At 40.1% G+C, this 15248-nt stretch overlaps 3 protein-coding genes across 9 annotated transcripts; 1 reads left to right on the forward strand and 2 right to left on the reverse strand.

The window, feature by feature from the left end:
- Positions 1-683: 683 nt before the first annotated feature.
- LOC109989211 (E3 ubiquitin/ISG15 ligase TRIM25-like) lies at positions 684-3540 on the reverse strand. 2 transcript variants are annotated; one of them, XM_065956916.1, is made up of 7 exons: positions 3458-3540; positions 2596-3204; positions 2389-2484; positions 2059-2292; positions 1822-1978; positions 1679-1723; positions 684-1586 (listed from the first exon to the last, which is right to left on the reverse strand). In XM_065956916.1, the coding sequence occupies exons 2-7, from the start codon at positions 3169-3171 to the stop codon at positions 1066-1068; spliced, it is 1629 nt and encodes a 542-aa protein (XP_065812988.1). In that variant the 5' UTR covers positions 3172-3204; positions 3458-3540; the 3' UTR covers positions 684-1065. The 2 variants fall into 2 exon arrangements, with proteins under 2 accessions (XP_065812988.1, XP_065812989.1); XM_065956917.1 differs by lacking the exon at positions 3458-3540 and having other exon boundaries at positions 2596-3398.
- A 22-nt stretch (positions 3541-3562) lies between these two features.
- On the forward strand, positions 3563-6109 carry tmem17 (transmembrane protein 17). The gene is made up of 5 exons (XM_020642684.3): positions 3563-3783; positions 3943-4052; positions 4917-5030; positions 5139-5282; positions 5381-6109. Exons 1-5 carry the CDS (start codon positions 3669-3671, stop codon positions 5456-5458), a joined length of 561 nt encoding a protein of 186 aa, XP_020498340.1. The 5' UTR covers positions 3563-3668; the 3' UTR covers positions 5459-6109.
- A 284-nt stretch (positions 6110-6393) lies between these two features.
- On the reverse strand, positions 6394-15236 carry agbl2 (AGBL carboxypeptidase 2). 6 transcript variants are annotated; one of them, XM_065956913.1, is made up of 25 exons: positions 15162-15228; positions 14847-14912; positions 14649-14731; positions 14429-14559; positions 13862-14035; positions 13568-13675; positions 13126-13276; positions 12731-12986; positions 11921-12322; positions 11653-11795; positions 10870-11032; positions 10497-10623; positions 10319-10419; positions 10045-10157; positions 9847-9925; positions 9618-9713; positions 8924-9040; positions 8767-8829; positions 8574-8672; positions 8309-8396; positions 7672-7815; positions 7542-7572; positions 7120-7313; positions 6845-6977; positions 6394-6671 (listed from the first exon to the last, which is right to left on the reverse strand). In XM_065956913.1, the coding sequence occupies exons 4-25, from the start codon at positions 14535-14537 to the stop codon at positions 6425-6427; spliced, it is 3138 nt and encodes a 1045-aa protein (XP_065812985.1). In that variant the 5' UTR covers positions 14538-14559; positions 14649-14731; positions 14847-14912; positions 15162-15228; the 3' UTR covers positions 6394-6424. The 6 variants fall into 6 exon arrangements, with proteins under 6 accessions (XP_065812985.1, XP_065812984.1, XP_065812983.1 ...); XM_065956912.1 differs by having other exon boundaries at positions 9618-9731; XM_065956911.1 differs by having other exon boundaries at positions 9591-9731.
- Positions 15237-15248: the final 12 nt, after the last annotated feature.

Below are 15248 nucleotides of genomic sequence, written 5' to 3' on the forward strand. Positions count from 1 at the left end.
CAGTGATTGGTTGCATGAGATGGGTGCTGTACCTTAGCGGTGCTGCTTCTGGGATTGAACCCCAGACCTGCTCCTGACAGCTGATCGTGCTGACAAAGTCCTCGAGTGTCATCAGACTTTTCAGGCAGGAGTTCATGTAACAAAATAATGTATAAAAGCCACATCCATTACTCTGTCTGGCCACCAAACACATGTACACATTAATTTAGGATCTTGTATCCTTTAAAGATCCCATATTGTACTCATTTTCACCTTTCATGATGTCAGTCTGTGAAACCTATTGAGTAGCTTTGCATGATTTGCAGCTCAAAACACTTCTTAATCATCTTATACTGGCATTTGTCTCTTAAAGGCCCCCTTCCCCACATCCACTTTTTCTTCGGATATGCCAGCTCTCTGAAAGTCTTTGGGGGGGCAGGGTTGCCAGAGGAGGGCTGCTCTTGTGTGCTGGTAGATCAGCCAATGAAAACAGCATTGGCAAACTGACGGCCTGGGTTCAAGTCTGACTCTAAGCTTCTGCATTTCATTCCCCACCCGCTCTCTATCCAATTTCCAGTTCTATTCACTGTCCTGTCAAATAAAGGCATACACAAGCTTTCAAATAAATAGTTGAATACCTTCAGTTTTATATGAAGCCATGTATTTTTACTTTTCTATGTAAGAATGAAATAAAACAGCAGACACTAAATGAAGATTTTTTAATAAAAAAGACGACTTAACATGATGAGTCTGACAACGTTTCTATCTTTTTTGTGAAGTTACTAACACTTTAACAGAGACTTAAAATTAAGAGCTGAGTTTACAGTGGAATTGGTTTCATTACAGGATGAGTAATAATGAACAGATTCAGAAGCACAAAAAACCCTGTTTAGCCATTCTGATCTTCAGCGTTTTCTTTGCAAACGATGCACATTACAAAGAATAGAATAGAATGTCTTTGTCATTATACAATGTACAACGAAATTATAAGAATACAAGCTTTAAGTATAATAAGCTAAATGAAACTGTGCATAAAAAATGAACATACTGGTGACGTGCTAATTCAGGTGTGACACTGGATTCTTCTTACTTCGGGGACAGAATCCTAAGTGAGGCCCCTTTGGAGACCATGAACCCAGGGTACAGAGGCTGGGAGAAGTTGGTCTGGACTCTGTGAAGGAGGCTCATTTGACCAGAATCAGACAGGCTGTTGAAGGACAGAATCCCAGCCTTGTGGTTGAGATACACTCCTACATTAGAGGAGCATGGTTTGGATACTGTGGTCTTGATTCCCTCGTGCCAAAAGGTGCAACCAGAACTTGAAAGGGAAATGCACCAAGACCGATCTGTGAATCCAAATCCACTTTCCTCCAGCTCTGCCCCTTTATAACACATAGCGAGCTCAACCCTGGTACCCCGCCATTCAACCTCAAAGTAGCAAACTCCAGATAGACCTTCAGAGCCCAGCACCTGATCATACTTGGTAAATCTATCAGGGTGGTATGGATACTTCTGGGCCTTTCTAATCCAGGTCACTCTGCTGTTGCCCTCAGAGAGGAGAAGGTTTTCAAAGGCTGTGTTGGGATCCAGAGTGAGGAGGCAGAAATCTGAAATGTAGAGGTAATATTCATGCTGATGAATAAAGTAAACTGAATAGCAGAGAATGGTCATAAATACTTATGCTGCACTAAAGACTTACAAAGGCAGAACTCCTGTCTTGTCTTCGGATCAGGATCAGTTTGAACTAGAAAAATAAACATGAAAACATATTTTTTTAAACTATTTTTTTAAGAATATCACATTTGAAGATGTAAATATTTACTTTATAAAGTGTTTACTGACTTGCTTCAGAAATGTCATCAATAGCTTTTCTCAGATTTTCCATTGTGTTTTTCAGAACAGAACTGGCCTTTGTCACAAAGTCAAAATTGGTGTGAAGATCAATGTTTGAATCAGAGGCCACATCAGTTTGTGGACAGTCAAAAATGTCCTTGCAGCTCTAAAGACATGGAGACAGAAAATGATTTCATGATCTTCATTCTACCATACTAATTATTATCGATATATGTGTCCCTGTACCTGCAGGAAATGAATGTGATCCTCAGTGAGAGACAGCTGCCTCAGGTCATCCTCTCTTTTCCTCAGCTCAGAGATTTCCCTCTCCAGCCGCTCCTCGAGGGCCTCTGCTCGGCTCGCCGCAGCCTTCTCCTGGACTTTTATCATCTCCTTAACAGCACAACGCCTGTTACCCGCCAACTGGACCATTTCATTGTAGGCTCTCTCGTTTTCATAAACAGCTGCATTTGCAAAACTCTGAAAAATTACAGAAATTGACAACTTTAAAGGAAAGGGACACATGACACATTAATAACATTCAAGTCAGCTAACAAAATGTGCAGGATAGTTCACCTGCAGCTCTTTCACTTTCTGTCTCAGCTGTCGCAGTTTTTTCTCTTTCTCCTGAATTCCCTGGTGGAAGCTTGGTTTTCTCTTTTCAAAATGTTTCTGGAAATACAATCAACATTAACCTAATTATTGCAGCAATATGAGTAAGATAATTTCAGCAGGACACTTGTAAGCCACTAGCTGAGGCCAAAAAAAGAAATACTGCCTTACTTGTCTCTCTTTCCTCTCTGCTGCAGCTGAGACAGTGTTGTGACCCTTGTGCTCATCCATCACACAAAGCAGACAAATGCACTGGTCATCAGAGCGGCAGTAAACTTCAAGCAGCTTGTCGTGCTTTGAGCAGATCTTCTCTTGCACGCAGGTGACTTCCACCAGCTTGTGCTTTTTGAAAGCAGCAGACTCGTAGTGGGGCTGCAAGTGAGTGACACAGTAGGAAGCCAGGCAAACAAGGCACGACTTTACAGCTTTGAACTTCTTCACTGTGCAGAAATCACACTCGACATCCCCTGGGTTAACTGCATTCTCATGAGGGCTGGCTTCCATTGTCTCCGTCATTTTCCCCACCAGATCAGTCAGCACTGTGTTCTTGTTCAACACAGGCCTAGGGAGGAAGGTGTGTCTACACTGGGGACAACTGTAAACACCTTTGTGGTCCTCCTGGTCCCAGTAGCATCTCACACAGTCCATGCAGTAGCTGTGGCCACAAAGCAGAGTCACAGGAGTCTTCAGGATATCCAAACATATTGGGCAGGACAAAGGACCTGGCTCCTTACAGCTCTCTGCCATTTTCCTGACTGCAACATCTCACTTTCACTTTCTCTGAAATGGGAGTGACTTGTGCTTTATTTTTTCTAGCCACTAAAAACGTTGTATAGTCAAATTCACGTAATTCTAAGTTTAACTTAAATCTGACACAACTAGCCTACCTATACATTAAATGTTTTAAAATGTAGCCTATAATATGCCTACCAGTAAACATATTTATTTCCCGTTGGATTAACAATATTTGTTTTTGTGGAGTAAAAAAAAAAAAAGTAAGACTTTCGTTAATGATACATTGTGTCATACTTACACATCTTAATATATCTTAATATACAAACGACGTAAGGATGTTATGGAACGAGGAAACCAGCGGAGACACTTGCGAGATTTGAGCAGAACGCGAGATTTCTGTGGTTTCCTAGGAGACGGCGGCAGCGTTTGGTATCTGTGCATTGAGAGGAAAAGAGGTGGTGTGTTCAGTTTTCTGGCGATGTTTGTGTTAGCAGAGAGCGTTTTACAATATGGAGATGCCGGACACGATGAGAAGACGATTGGAAGACTTTTCTCGAAACGTTTTATTCGACCAGAGCCGGACTCAAGCCATCACAAAAGAGAATGACACGTTTTTGCCTTACGGTAAACTCAGACAGCAGCTGATGTAGCCGACTGGCAATGGCGATCTTCTTAACGTAGCTAGCTAACTTTCGATTGGCAAGCTTAGTCTCAGGCATGATTTTAGAGCATCTATCGCTAAAATGTAATTGTTATGCCCATAAATGGTTGTTGTTTTTCTAGTTTCAGACAAACGGGTTCTGTCAGGTCTCCACCTCCAGATGTCTCTGTACTTCAACATGTGGTTCTTCCCCCTGTGGTGGATCAGCGAAACTATAATGCTGCACCTCAAGGTAAAACACCATCAAATGTGTCTTAGTTGTTCCCAAAACGTCATTTAAGTTTGAAATGCAAAAATTGGTATTAATCAGCAAAAATAACCAAAACAAAAGCTACCCTGCCGGCCACTGGGGCACAGGGACAGTGGGTCTTATCAGATCAAAAATATTGCAAAGATCCCCATAAAAATGGTGAGGTGACAACTTTGGTTTATAGTCAGTGATAAGTGGCTTTCTCGTGTTTCGTTGACCTTTCTGTCCTGCATTTAGTGGCAAAAAAAAAAACCCAAAACAAAACAAAAACATTCACCTTTTAGTGCCTGCACATTTTGCCCATTGCCTCTTCTTCCTGGCTTGGGAGAAACAAACACACACAACACCCTTTGTCCGAACTCCCCAGATCTATTAAAAGCTTGAATAAATACTCATAGATTTACCCTACAGTTATTAAACTGAATCCTATAGCCGCAACAAAATGGTAACAAATAAACAACGAAATGTAAAATAATTTAATTATAAAAATGTAAATAGCTCCAACACATGATGTTAATGAATAGCATTAAGACGACCTGTGCAATTTAATAACATAACAAAAAAAAAAAAAACGCTCTACCATAAATTAAACTTTTATGAAGCTTCTACATTTTCAGTGTGTGTTGACATGGTCAGAAAGAGGTTAATTGTACTCATTATTTATTATTGAAGTCATAGTGGGTGGTGGTGTACTGTAGTGCATTACATTTCCAAGTGTTCATAATAGTTTCCTCCCCACATGTATGTTCATTTGTGGGCAAAATATTCTGAAAACTTGTTAATATATTGCACTATATTGACCATGTCTCATTTAACACTTTGCTGTTCATTTTCATTTTATTCCAGTATCCTGCCTTGCCGGACTACTACAAGTTCATCCTTGTAACTGTTCTCATACTGATGACCCTGATTGAGGCCATTAGACTTTTTCTTGGTTATGCTGGGAACCTGCAAGAAAAGGTAGTTCATCACTCAAGCCACCCTTAAGAAATACTTGAGTGGGAAAACATACACAAAGAAAGGAAATGGCAAAATGTGTAACTCCTGTAATGTCTGTGTTTGTGAAAGGTTCCAGAGTTGGCTGGATTTTGGTTGCTGAGTATCCTGCTTCAGTTTCCACTAATCCTGTTTCTGCTCTTCAATGAAGCCATTCTCATACAGCCACTGGAGAGGGCCGTCCACATAGTTCTAGCATTGTTTATATTATCACAGGTATGAAAAAACTCTTTTGACAAACTGGCTTTTGTAGTCCTACTGTTTCCAATCAAAGCAAAGTTTGTATCTAATATCTTCTCTCCTGGTCTGAACAGGCTCTCTCTGGTTTTGTGGCACTCCGGGACATGGTCAGACACACAGAGAGCCAGTTTCATCTCAGACAGTTTCACTGAATTCTGAAGCTTTGGAGTTCCTACGACATCTAACAAACCGCAAAACAAGTGTACATCACTCCTCCCAGCCTGAGAGGCTTACATCAAAAACTTGACAAGTACATGAGATGTTTCTGCATTACAAAACACACAAATGTCTCATTTGTGTGTAAATGGATGATGGATTTGTGTGTCCTATGGATGTACATTGACACAATATTTCTCCTCATGTTCCAGTGTTTTCTTGTTCTTTTTTGTAGTTTTAACTTAATGTTACCTGATTACTGACCTGTAAAAGTGTTATTAAACACTTTTTTTTTTTACATTTTTTATTATGTTTTGGAGTATGATTATTCAACAACCATCAATTAAAACATGTAAAAGACAAGCACAGAGAAACATTTCCTTTGATTTTATCCAGAATTTAAAGGCTCTATTGTAATTGGTGCACTTGCTACGGAAGCCTGATTGTTTCTGAACCTCTCCTTCTGTTTTTCACTACAAGAATTAGGGAAGCTAAAACTGTGAGATAAAAAAGCAGGCTGGCTGCAGACCACCAACTTATGAGAAAAAACTTAATGTGAAAAAATCTGCTTCTGTTCCTCCAGAAGCTAAATTCCAACAAACTTGACAGATTGTTTGTTGTAATGAATAAATCAATTGTTTGTTGAATTCTGTCAAACCACGAGTCTACTTTGATTTTCAGTGGCTTGCTATAATCAATACTGTATTAATTATAATTTTCTTTAAGCAAATGTCCCAAAAAAAGTAACAAGACAACTAATATTAGCAGAATGATGTGGGATTTAATTAAAGTTGTATTGCCAGTATTTTTACCATTAAAGTATTATATATGTAATGGACAAAAACACTCCAGTTGTGCACACTTATTCTCACTGTATGGTCGTATTTTTGTTCCTGTCAATTAAATAAGAAGACAAGACAAACTGTTTAAATGATTCCATTTAATGCTGCTTGCAGTTTTAATTAAACAAGGATTTCCATTTGATTTTTGGGGGGCGCGGACCGTGTTGATCTTGGGTCAGCTGCCCCTTGTGTTGTTGAACTAATGTGGCGATGTCTTCCAGAGGGATGGTGCCTGATGTTAGACTCCCGCTTACTGAGGGTGTCTGTCTGTGATGGTGGAAGCTCCAACTGTGAGAGGCCTGCAGGTTTTAACACAGGAGATATCAAACCCATGTGCCTTTTGTCTCTGAAATGCCCTCTGTTTAACCTAAGGGAAGTGAAAAAACGATCAATGTTATTATTATTTTATTATTAAGGTTATCTTTTTACTGCACAAAGATCAACACTTATGACCTTACTTAGATCGTCAATGGCAACCTGACCATTAAGCAGAGAAAGAGAATAACAGAGAGCACTCAAAAGGTTTAAATGTGAATTTACCCTTTCCCTCTAAGGTCTTTGCCCCTCTGCACAGGCACAAATAAACTGCTGTGTGATTCTGCGTCTCTCAGGTGGGTGTCAGGGCTGGGATCACTCTGGTTCTCCTCTCCATATTTTGACACGGACAATCCCTCTGAAAAAAATGATAAGATCAGGAGGAAGATTAAACAGGAAGAGGTGAGCATAGCAAACAGTGTTTTGTACAGAAAAAATAATGCAACTCTATCGCTACAATAAATCATTTTAATTTAATCTGTAAGTAATGCATATTGCACCTTCTGAGGAATTCTCGTTCTTTTCCTCGTTCTGCTTGTTGGTCTTGGTTACACCTGCATGTGAGGAATCCTCCGGAAAAAAGTAAAGTTCTGAGGTTCTCTCGCTGAAAAGGGACTTGCTGTTGAACTTGGGAGTGGTAAAACTTGAAAGCAAGTTAATGTCTGGAATCTTCTGGATATGCATGGGGGGAGACCTGGCAGGGAACAGACATAACAATTACCATCTCTATAACACCTCAATATGCAGTTACAAACTATTCGATGATATTTCAATCAATTAATCAATCTTTATTTTGTAGCAACATTTATCTCAAGTCACTTTACAAAAAGTGTAGACCTTACTCTTTGTTATTCTATTCACAAAGATCCAACACTAATCCACCATGAGCACAGCACTAAGCAACAATATAAGGGATGTTTACCTTTGAGGTGATTGAAGGGAAGGTTGCAGCCCTGAAAGAGCGAGGCACATTTCAATACAAAAGAGCTACACTTTGAGGCTGGCTTGAATTTCAGAGAGATGATTCATTGGTTTATTTTTCATGGACAAACCTCTGTGGTCTCTACGGGAGACTAAGGATGGTCGACGGCCCTGATGGGCTTGCAGACTGGATTGTGGTGAAGATTGAAGGTGAGGACTGAGATGCAGTAGCTGAGTGCAGCATCTCCACTGTTGTGTATTGATCACCGGGACATCTACAACAGCAAGCCAAGCATAGCGATCAACGCCATGTGTCGGATATTTGGAAATCAAAGGCAACATGATTAACCCTGTAACCTACATCAGAATGCTGTGGAATAATCTAAAAACATTTTGGAGCTTTCCAAACCTTTAGTCACACAACTCTCAGCAACATTGTGCAGTCTAGGATGATGATATTTTAATGCAGTAAACACAATTTAAAAATTGTAAAAGTGGCTTTACTGCATTGCAGTGCAAATAAATAGTCAGACCACATGTAGAAAAAAACTGTTAAGCAATAAAACAAGTAAAACCAAAATTATATTGTTAAATAAAAGTCTGTATTTACAAAATGTAAACGACCTCCCTTAGCCTGCCTGCAGTACCTTCACTACCCACTAGGGAGCAGCAGCCCATACGTTGAGAATCACTGGATCATTACCATCCACTGAGGATGAACTATATGCTGTGGCTGTGAGGACACATTTCAGAAGTAAAAGGCATTACCTGTGTGAGGATTATATGAGCTATGATGAGAAAATGCTTTAGTTCTGTGATGCATGTATACAGCTCTCATGTTTTCCACATAATCTCCCTAAAAAAAAGAGAAGATATTCCAAAATCCAAGTGAAAAACAAAACCAAAAGTTTTCATTGCATTGATAAAACTGTAGGTGGATATGTGAGTGAATATGAATGTTTATACCGACCACTAATGTGCCTTTTATTGTTTAACATAAAGTGATTTTGTGAGAAGATTCAGTTATCTTTACCTTGACGGGCTTGCAGCCCTGCCACAGAGTCACCTGACTGAGCTCCCCTGAGTGAGAGGTGGCATGAGGCATCACACCTTTTCTTATCAGGCCATTCACCTTCACAAAGAAACAAACGTCAACAGGGACAGAGCAGGAAATCTTAGTGTCACTGGCTCTGTGTTCTTAACTGTTTTTAAACTCAGCTTCATACCTGCCATTTTTTCCTGAAACTTCCAGCAGGCTGCTCCTGGATGCTCTCTTTAAAAGTGTCCTCCTGAGGCAGTTCAGACTCTTGTAAGCATCATGTACTAATCAGTCTTGTTCAAAATCAGTTTAACTGCACTACTTGATGTGACATTCAGTCTTACCATATTTGTGATGTTGCTTTGCAGGGCATTTGTATCATTGTTCTCTCTCTCTGGTCGAAGTCTGTTCATGTCTTTATGACACTTCACCTGCCTCTTTTTGTCCTTCACTGCTGTCTGCTGCATAAAAGATCATAACATACTCCAGTACATCACTCTACCTTAGCATACAAAGCGGTGCACCACATTGTTCTGTCAGATTAATCCTATAAAACACCATGGCTCAAATGCATATCAAGTGAGCATTATGCTTAAAAATGTTTAAAATAGAAACAACATAATGTTCATTATACTTCAAATGCAAAATAAGAAATATGTATTGATGATCAAATAAAATAAGAGCCTTAACTAAGGGTTGTCACAATGTGATCTCATATTTGGATTACATCCTTAATCAATGTAGTGAAAGATGAAAGCTCTAAAGCACCAGATTGCACACGACTTTCGTCTGATTTGCCAACTAACAATGTTATACTTCTCTGACAAAACAAAACAAATCTACACTACTCTGGATTTAACAATGTATACAGAGTACACGTGGTTTGAAGGATGTGTACTGATATGCACATTTTTACAGCAGGGTTTTTTTTTACATTGAGAAGCTTGCTTGGAAGGTACTGCAAGCTCATTCATCATTTATATAATTTGGCTCTGATTTGGGTTCTTATACCATATTTGTGATGTTGCTTTGAAAGACCTTTGGCTGTGTGTTATTGTTCACTCTCTCCGGTCGCAGCCTGTTCCTCTCTTTATGACTCCTCAGGCGTTTCTTTTTCTTCTTCGTTGGGGGTTTCTGTGGAGAAAGGAAAGACTGATACAGGTGAAGACATGATTTAAAACTGAGCCCAGGGATCACGTGATCCAATTTAATGTTATCAATCAATAAAGTGATGATGTGTAAAAACGATTTCCTTCAGTTTTATTACCTCTGGGTTGGCAGTTTGTGGCTGGTTCATTAAATGAACTGGGGGCCCGTCAGAATCTGAACTATTTGAACCACTGGTACTGTAAGTGCAAACAAGAGACTTTAACAATCAAGAGCATTTTGTAATTCTTATCTTATTTTTCCAAAGAATGTTTTGCATGTGTACCTAAGATATATTTTTAAAGAAATGTCCATTCACCTGGTTTCTAGGTCAGAAACAGAGATGTTACAGTCAGAGCTTAAATCTTTGCCCAGCCTCTCCCTGACCTTCTTTCTCATCAGCACTCCCAGCTCTGACAGACAGTTAGTGACCTTGAATAAAATGGACAAAGCAACATAAAAAAAAAACAATCATAAACAGCTAAAACTCTATTACGAGTCAGAAAAAATCCTACTTAAAAAACATTGTCCAGGGCTCTGCATTTCATTTATACAGTATATGTTGTAATCAGACAGGCCGCTCTGTCTCTCACCTTTGTTGGATCAGGGTCACAGTAGTCCAGCAGGGTGTCACAAAAATAAAAGCCAAGGGACTTCAGGTCTCGAGTACTGAAATGTGTTCCCCTCCTGTCCCCTGACATTAACACCCGTGTTAGACCTTGTAGGAGAGACTTGCAAACTTTACACTCAGACACACATGTGGAAACTCACCCAGAGTGGAGCCTCCAAACGTGGCCTCCATAGTGTAGCTGTTTTTGATGCCAAGTTTCCACATGGCGATCCGCCCGGTTCCCTCTTTGTTTTTCTGTACTCGGAACTTACAGCTCTTAAATGAGAACTAAATAACGGAAGTGATTAAGACGTTAGGAATGAAATGTTGAAAATGAACATTAAGGAATAAACCCTTCCCCTGGAACATGGGGGGAATATTAAGTGTCCCACATATTGTTAATGAATAAATGAGCAGGGTGTCTAATATAATGGAGGCTTTAAGTGAACTATAACAGGTCTCTAAAAGCCAAAAAACTATTGAAAAAAACTGAACTTGTATGGTTCTTGTGTAGAGTTGGATACTCTATTTCACCTTGTTACTGGCGTTCTTGCTCATCATCAGTGGAAAAACTCTCTCGTGGAGCTTCATCCCAGCATCATCCCCTCGGCTGTTGCAGCCGTAGATGAAGACATTGTTTTTACGGTTGTGACCATGAAAGTCACAATAAAGGACAACATCCCTCTCAGCCGCCAGCCTGTGGAAGTAAACCATCACATCAAGATGTAGCAGAGAAATGGACAATAAGTAAATACAATAGGATCCATCTTACTACGTGTATTGTTCAGTCTTTAAAATCCTAATGTTCACTTACGTATAGCAGACATTTGTGTGGAAAAAAGGCATTTACTACACATTTACTCAGCTAACAGGGATATTTGTTTCATCTCTGTCTCTCTTGTTTGTCTCTGTTTTTACTGACAACTACAGAATAAAAGAAAGACTGACTTTCTGGGAAATGATACAAAGACGTTGACTTCCTATCAAGTGGAGGTCAGACATCTATCCATTCACCGATTTTCTAATCTACGTACACCCTCAAAAATAATACAGAAAAGAGTTATAAATGAATAAAATCTGATCTCTTGAATGATTGTTTATTTTCTGTTACATGAAATCTTACAATGAATACATTAAATATCATTTGTTATATATTACCTTTGGATTGAAAACAATTTCCTCAATAAAGAGACACATGTATGCCTGACTTCAATCAGCAGAAAAATAATCAAAATACTTAAAACGATAACTCGGCTATCGAAAACTGTACATAAATCATGAGGTGTTTTTGTATTTGAATGTGTTTTTCTGCCTCACCTTTCTACCATATTTCGTGTGTGCCACACTGAGGGAAAGGAATCTCTGAGCACTGTCTTGTACTGCCTGTTGAGGTCCCTTCCTGCCAGAGAGCAGCGATAGTTTCCCACCACAACCCCATCTGGGTTCAGCATTGGCACTACCTGCAGCATCATAAATCCAAACAAGATCCAAAGCAATTTAAAACATTTCAACACAACCTGATCTGAAATATAACACAGTGAAAGATAGGAAAGATGTAATATACCATTAGTTTGAGCTCCCTCACCTTAAAAACAAAAGTGTCCCTGAGTAGCTGAGCGTCCTCTGAGTTCCCAAGCAGGAAGTCCAGAAACCCCTCCATCATCCAAGATGCGTTGGTTTCCCCAGGGTGCACTCTGGCTGTCACCACCACAGCCTTCCTGCTCCTGCCCTCCACCCTGCCGACGCCGGGGGATGTTATTGTCACCACGTACACTGGGTTTCCAGCCAGGCTGTTGCACAGCACACGCAGTTTACAGTAAGAGGCCACTGCTGGGTTGGAAGAGATGCATCTCAGGTAGCGATGCAGCCGTGAGTAGGTGTATGGATAGCAGTGAGCCAGGTAGCAGGTGTCTGAGTCATACGGGAACTGGAGGGTCCAGGTGAGCGAGTACAAGGTGATCGGGTCGCTGTTGGTGTCCTTTGAGTTCTAAATAGAGAGAGGGTTGTGCAATTTTATTAAGGGGAATTCCTTTTCTAAAATAAGGTAGTAGTTGAAGTCGTATCGTTCTGCTGTGCTTTTGAAATCCTGGTCATTTCACCTGTTTTACTTTAATTTCTGATAATCTTATTATTGTTGTCCAAAAACTTACTTGAAATTGTTTTCTTTGTTTATTTTTAGTACAAGGGATGTAAATGTTTTCCTTTTGTTTTTTTGCTAATAGATATAGGCACTTATTTTTCCAAACTAGTTTTCCTACGGGTTCCATTCGACACTCAGTCTGATAAGTTCCTTAATACAGGAGGATTGATGATTAAAGGGGATCAGATGAAAGCTGATACAAAGTAGGTAATGGGCTCTTAATCCCAGTCAACTCATGTCAGACAGTTTAATTACCTGATTACAGTTTCGGTAGTATCTGATGTTAGAGCCGGTGCGTTGCCATCCAACACCTCTGTCCCTGGCAGCAGTCTCAGAGTAGAGGAGAGGTCTCATCCCCTGAGAGTACAGGCCACTGCTCTTCTTCAGGTTGATGATGGTGAAGCGGTACGTTACTCCAGGCTTCATGTTCCTCACCCTGAAGTAAAACCACTGCGTGTGCTTCAGGGTGTACATGTCTGTGTGCAGAGTCAGCTCATAATCATAGACTCCCCTGAGTAGTGGAGCAATAAGGGTAGACGCAGAGAGAGAGAGGGAGTAACTTCACCTGCAGCCACTGTAAAAACTAGCTGGATATTCTCAAAATGTCAAAAAAGCTGTAACAACAAACAGAAGGAACTGTAGAAACTTACACCTGCACAGCCTTCTGAAGGTTCCCACACTCGAAGCGTGACTCAAACTCCAGGATGAAGTCTGATTGACTGACATCATAAGAAGTTGCACTCTTAATCGGCCCCCTGCTTCCTCGGACCCGGGAGCAGGTGAAATAGGGGCGCTTAGTGGCTTAAAAGAGTACAGAAAAAAAATTGTAATAGAGCACTTAAATTCACAGGTGAGTTTGTGATATCAATTTTAAAATCCACATCCTAAAGCATGAATTCAAACAGACAGTCTATTCTCTAAAAGACAGATTTGGTTTTAGGTAACTCAAAGTATGAAGTTCCTAAAATGATTCCTTTTTTTAGATGAATTTTGCACAATACCAAGATAACATTATGTTTTACAGAGTTATATCACGAATGTGACCTTGTAGTACAATAAATCAAATGGAATGTGGCATCACACAAACATTACCATGGTCAACGCAGTAAACCACTTTCCCTCTCTCCTCTCCTGCTTGCATGGGTGCCCTCTCATATCCTGAGGGCTGATAGAAAGGCTCTGGCTCTGGGGGGTCCCACTCTATAACACACAATCTCATGGTGTCATTGCATGTTCACAATAAAAGCACAAGGGAAGATAACATTTAAACAGTTTTTAAGTTGTTGATATTTTGCATCACCACCCTGTTTTTTGTTAACAAAAAACATTTAATACATCTTATCAACATGCCAAGTAACATAATGGGTTAACAGTATTTTTAATTACCGATGTGATTTATAATGTCACTGATGACCTCACACTCTATGGGCCAGCGGGGATGGAATACAGATGCAAAGTTAACCAGGTCCAACGGTGCAGTGAGACGCAGAATGGGTCGGCCACCATCAAAGTCTACGAGCAGCTGTGTGGTCCGCAGAGCTTGATTCAGGTTTACACATACTGAGAAGAGACATGAATCATACCTTGAACACCTGTTATTTCATGCTGCTGTTTTTTTCCAGTGGTGCACTATAAATACACAGTTTTCAGCCCCCTTACCTCACCCTGGTCAAAGAAGCTTGCCTATTCAAAAGGGATTATGCTGCACCTAATTGTTCCAATTATCTCAACCACAATAGAGCTCTTGTTTAATATATAATGATCTAGCATTGGGAGGAACTGTTGACCAAATCTCCTTCCCTGCAGGAAACCCAAACCTGTACATGCCAGTTAGTAACATGATTTCACCATGTACACCATGATATTCAAGTTCATACAGACCAAAATTCAATTCACAGTTTAGCCTCCATAAAGCTTCTTACAACATGTGTTGAATGTGTTAAATCAACATACACTGCCTCCTCCTGTCTTCCTCTCCCTCATCTTCTGTGATGAGATCATTGCTGTCGGATTTGTCCAACTGGTGGGTAATCCACCATTTCCTGATAGCTGAGACAGCCATGTTCGGTGTGTTCTCTGCCTGACTGAAAAAAATCAGTCAAACAACTTAAATCCTATTTAGGAGGATGGATATGTTGTGTTGCTGACCTGGGAGTAATTGGAAGTTACATACCTTTAACTTATCAACAATCGACCCAATGTTGGAGTAAGTTTTCTTGACATTTGTTCTCATTAATCCAAGACACATGTGGCATCCTGCGGGGAAAAAAAAATCACGGCAATTGTAAATAGCATTATTATTATTATTATTACTTGGGCCTGTGTGTTATTCTCTCAGAGGCAGAAAATAACTTTGCTTCACAAAACTCACATGAAAGGTTCAGGGAGTTGAATTCCATCCGGCATCTTCTGCTGCCTTCCTGCAGCCGAAGTAGCTCTGTGCATTGGGTTGAGCAGAATAAAAAGAGGACTACCACTTTCATGAATCCTGACAAAAGTGTTCCCGTGTAGTCAACAATCTCCTTAGCTTTGTGTTAAACTCACCGCCATGGATGGGCGCAACGAAGATGTTTACAATAAACTACTTATTATCAATGTCTGAAAGTCACTCACCTCTCCGACAATGAAAACGAGTCTCCTTCATATAAAAGTAGTTTCTATAAATTAGAGCAAAAAGACAACTTACCTGATACTACTTGTGGAAAAATCTCAATGTGCGTTGTTACCTAGCAACGTATAGCCTCACAAACACCGCGGTTCCCATGGTGAGTCT

Source organism: Labrus bergylta, chromosome 7 (genome assembly GCF_963930695.1).
Source record: "Labrus bergylta chromosome 7, fLabBer1.1, whole genome shotgun sequence".
Classification (NCBI taxonomy): domain Eukaryota; kingdom Metazoa; phylum Chordata; class Actinopteri; order Labriformes; family Labridae; genus Labrus; species Labrus bergylta.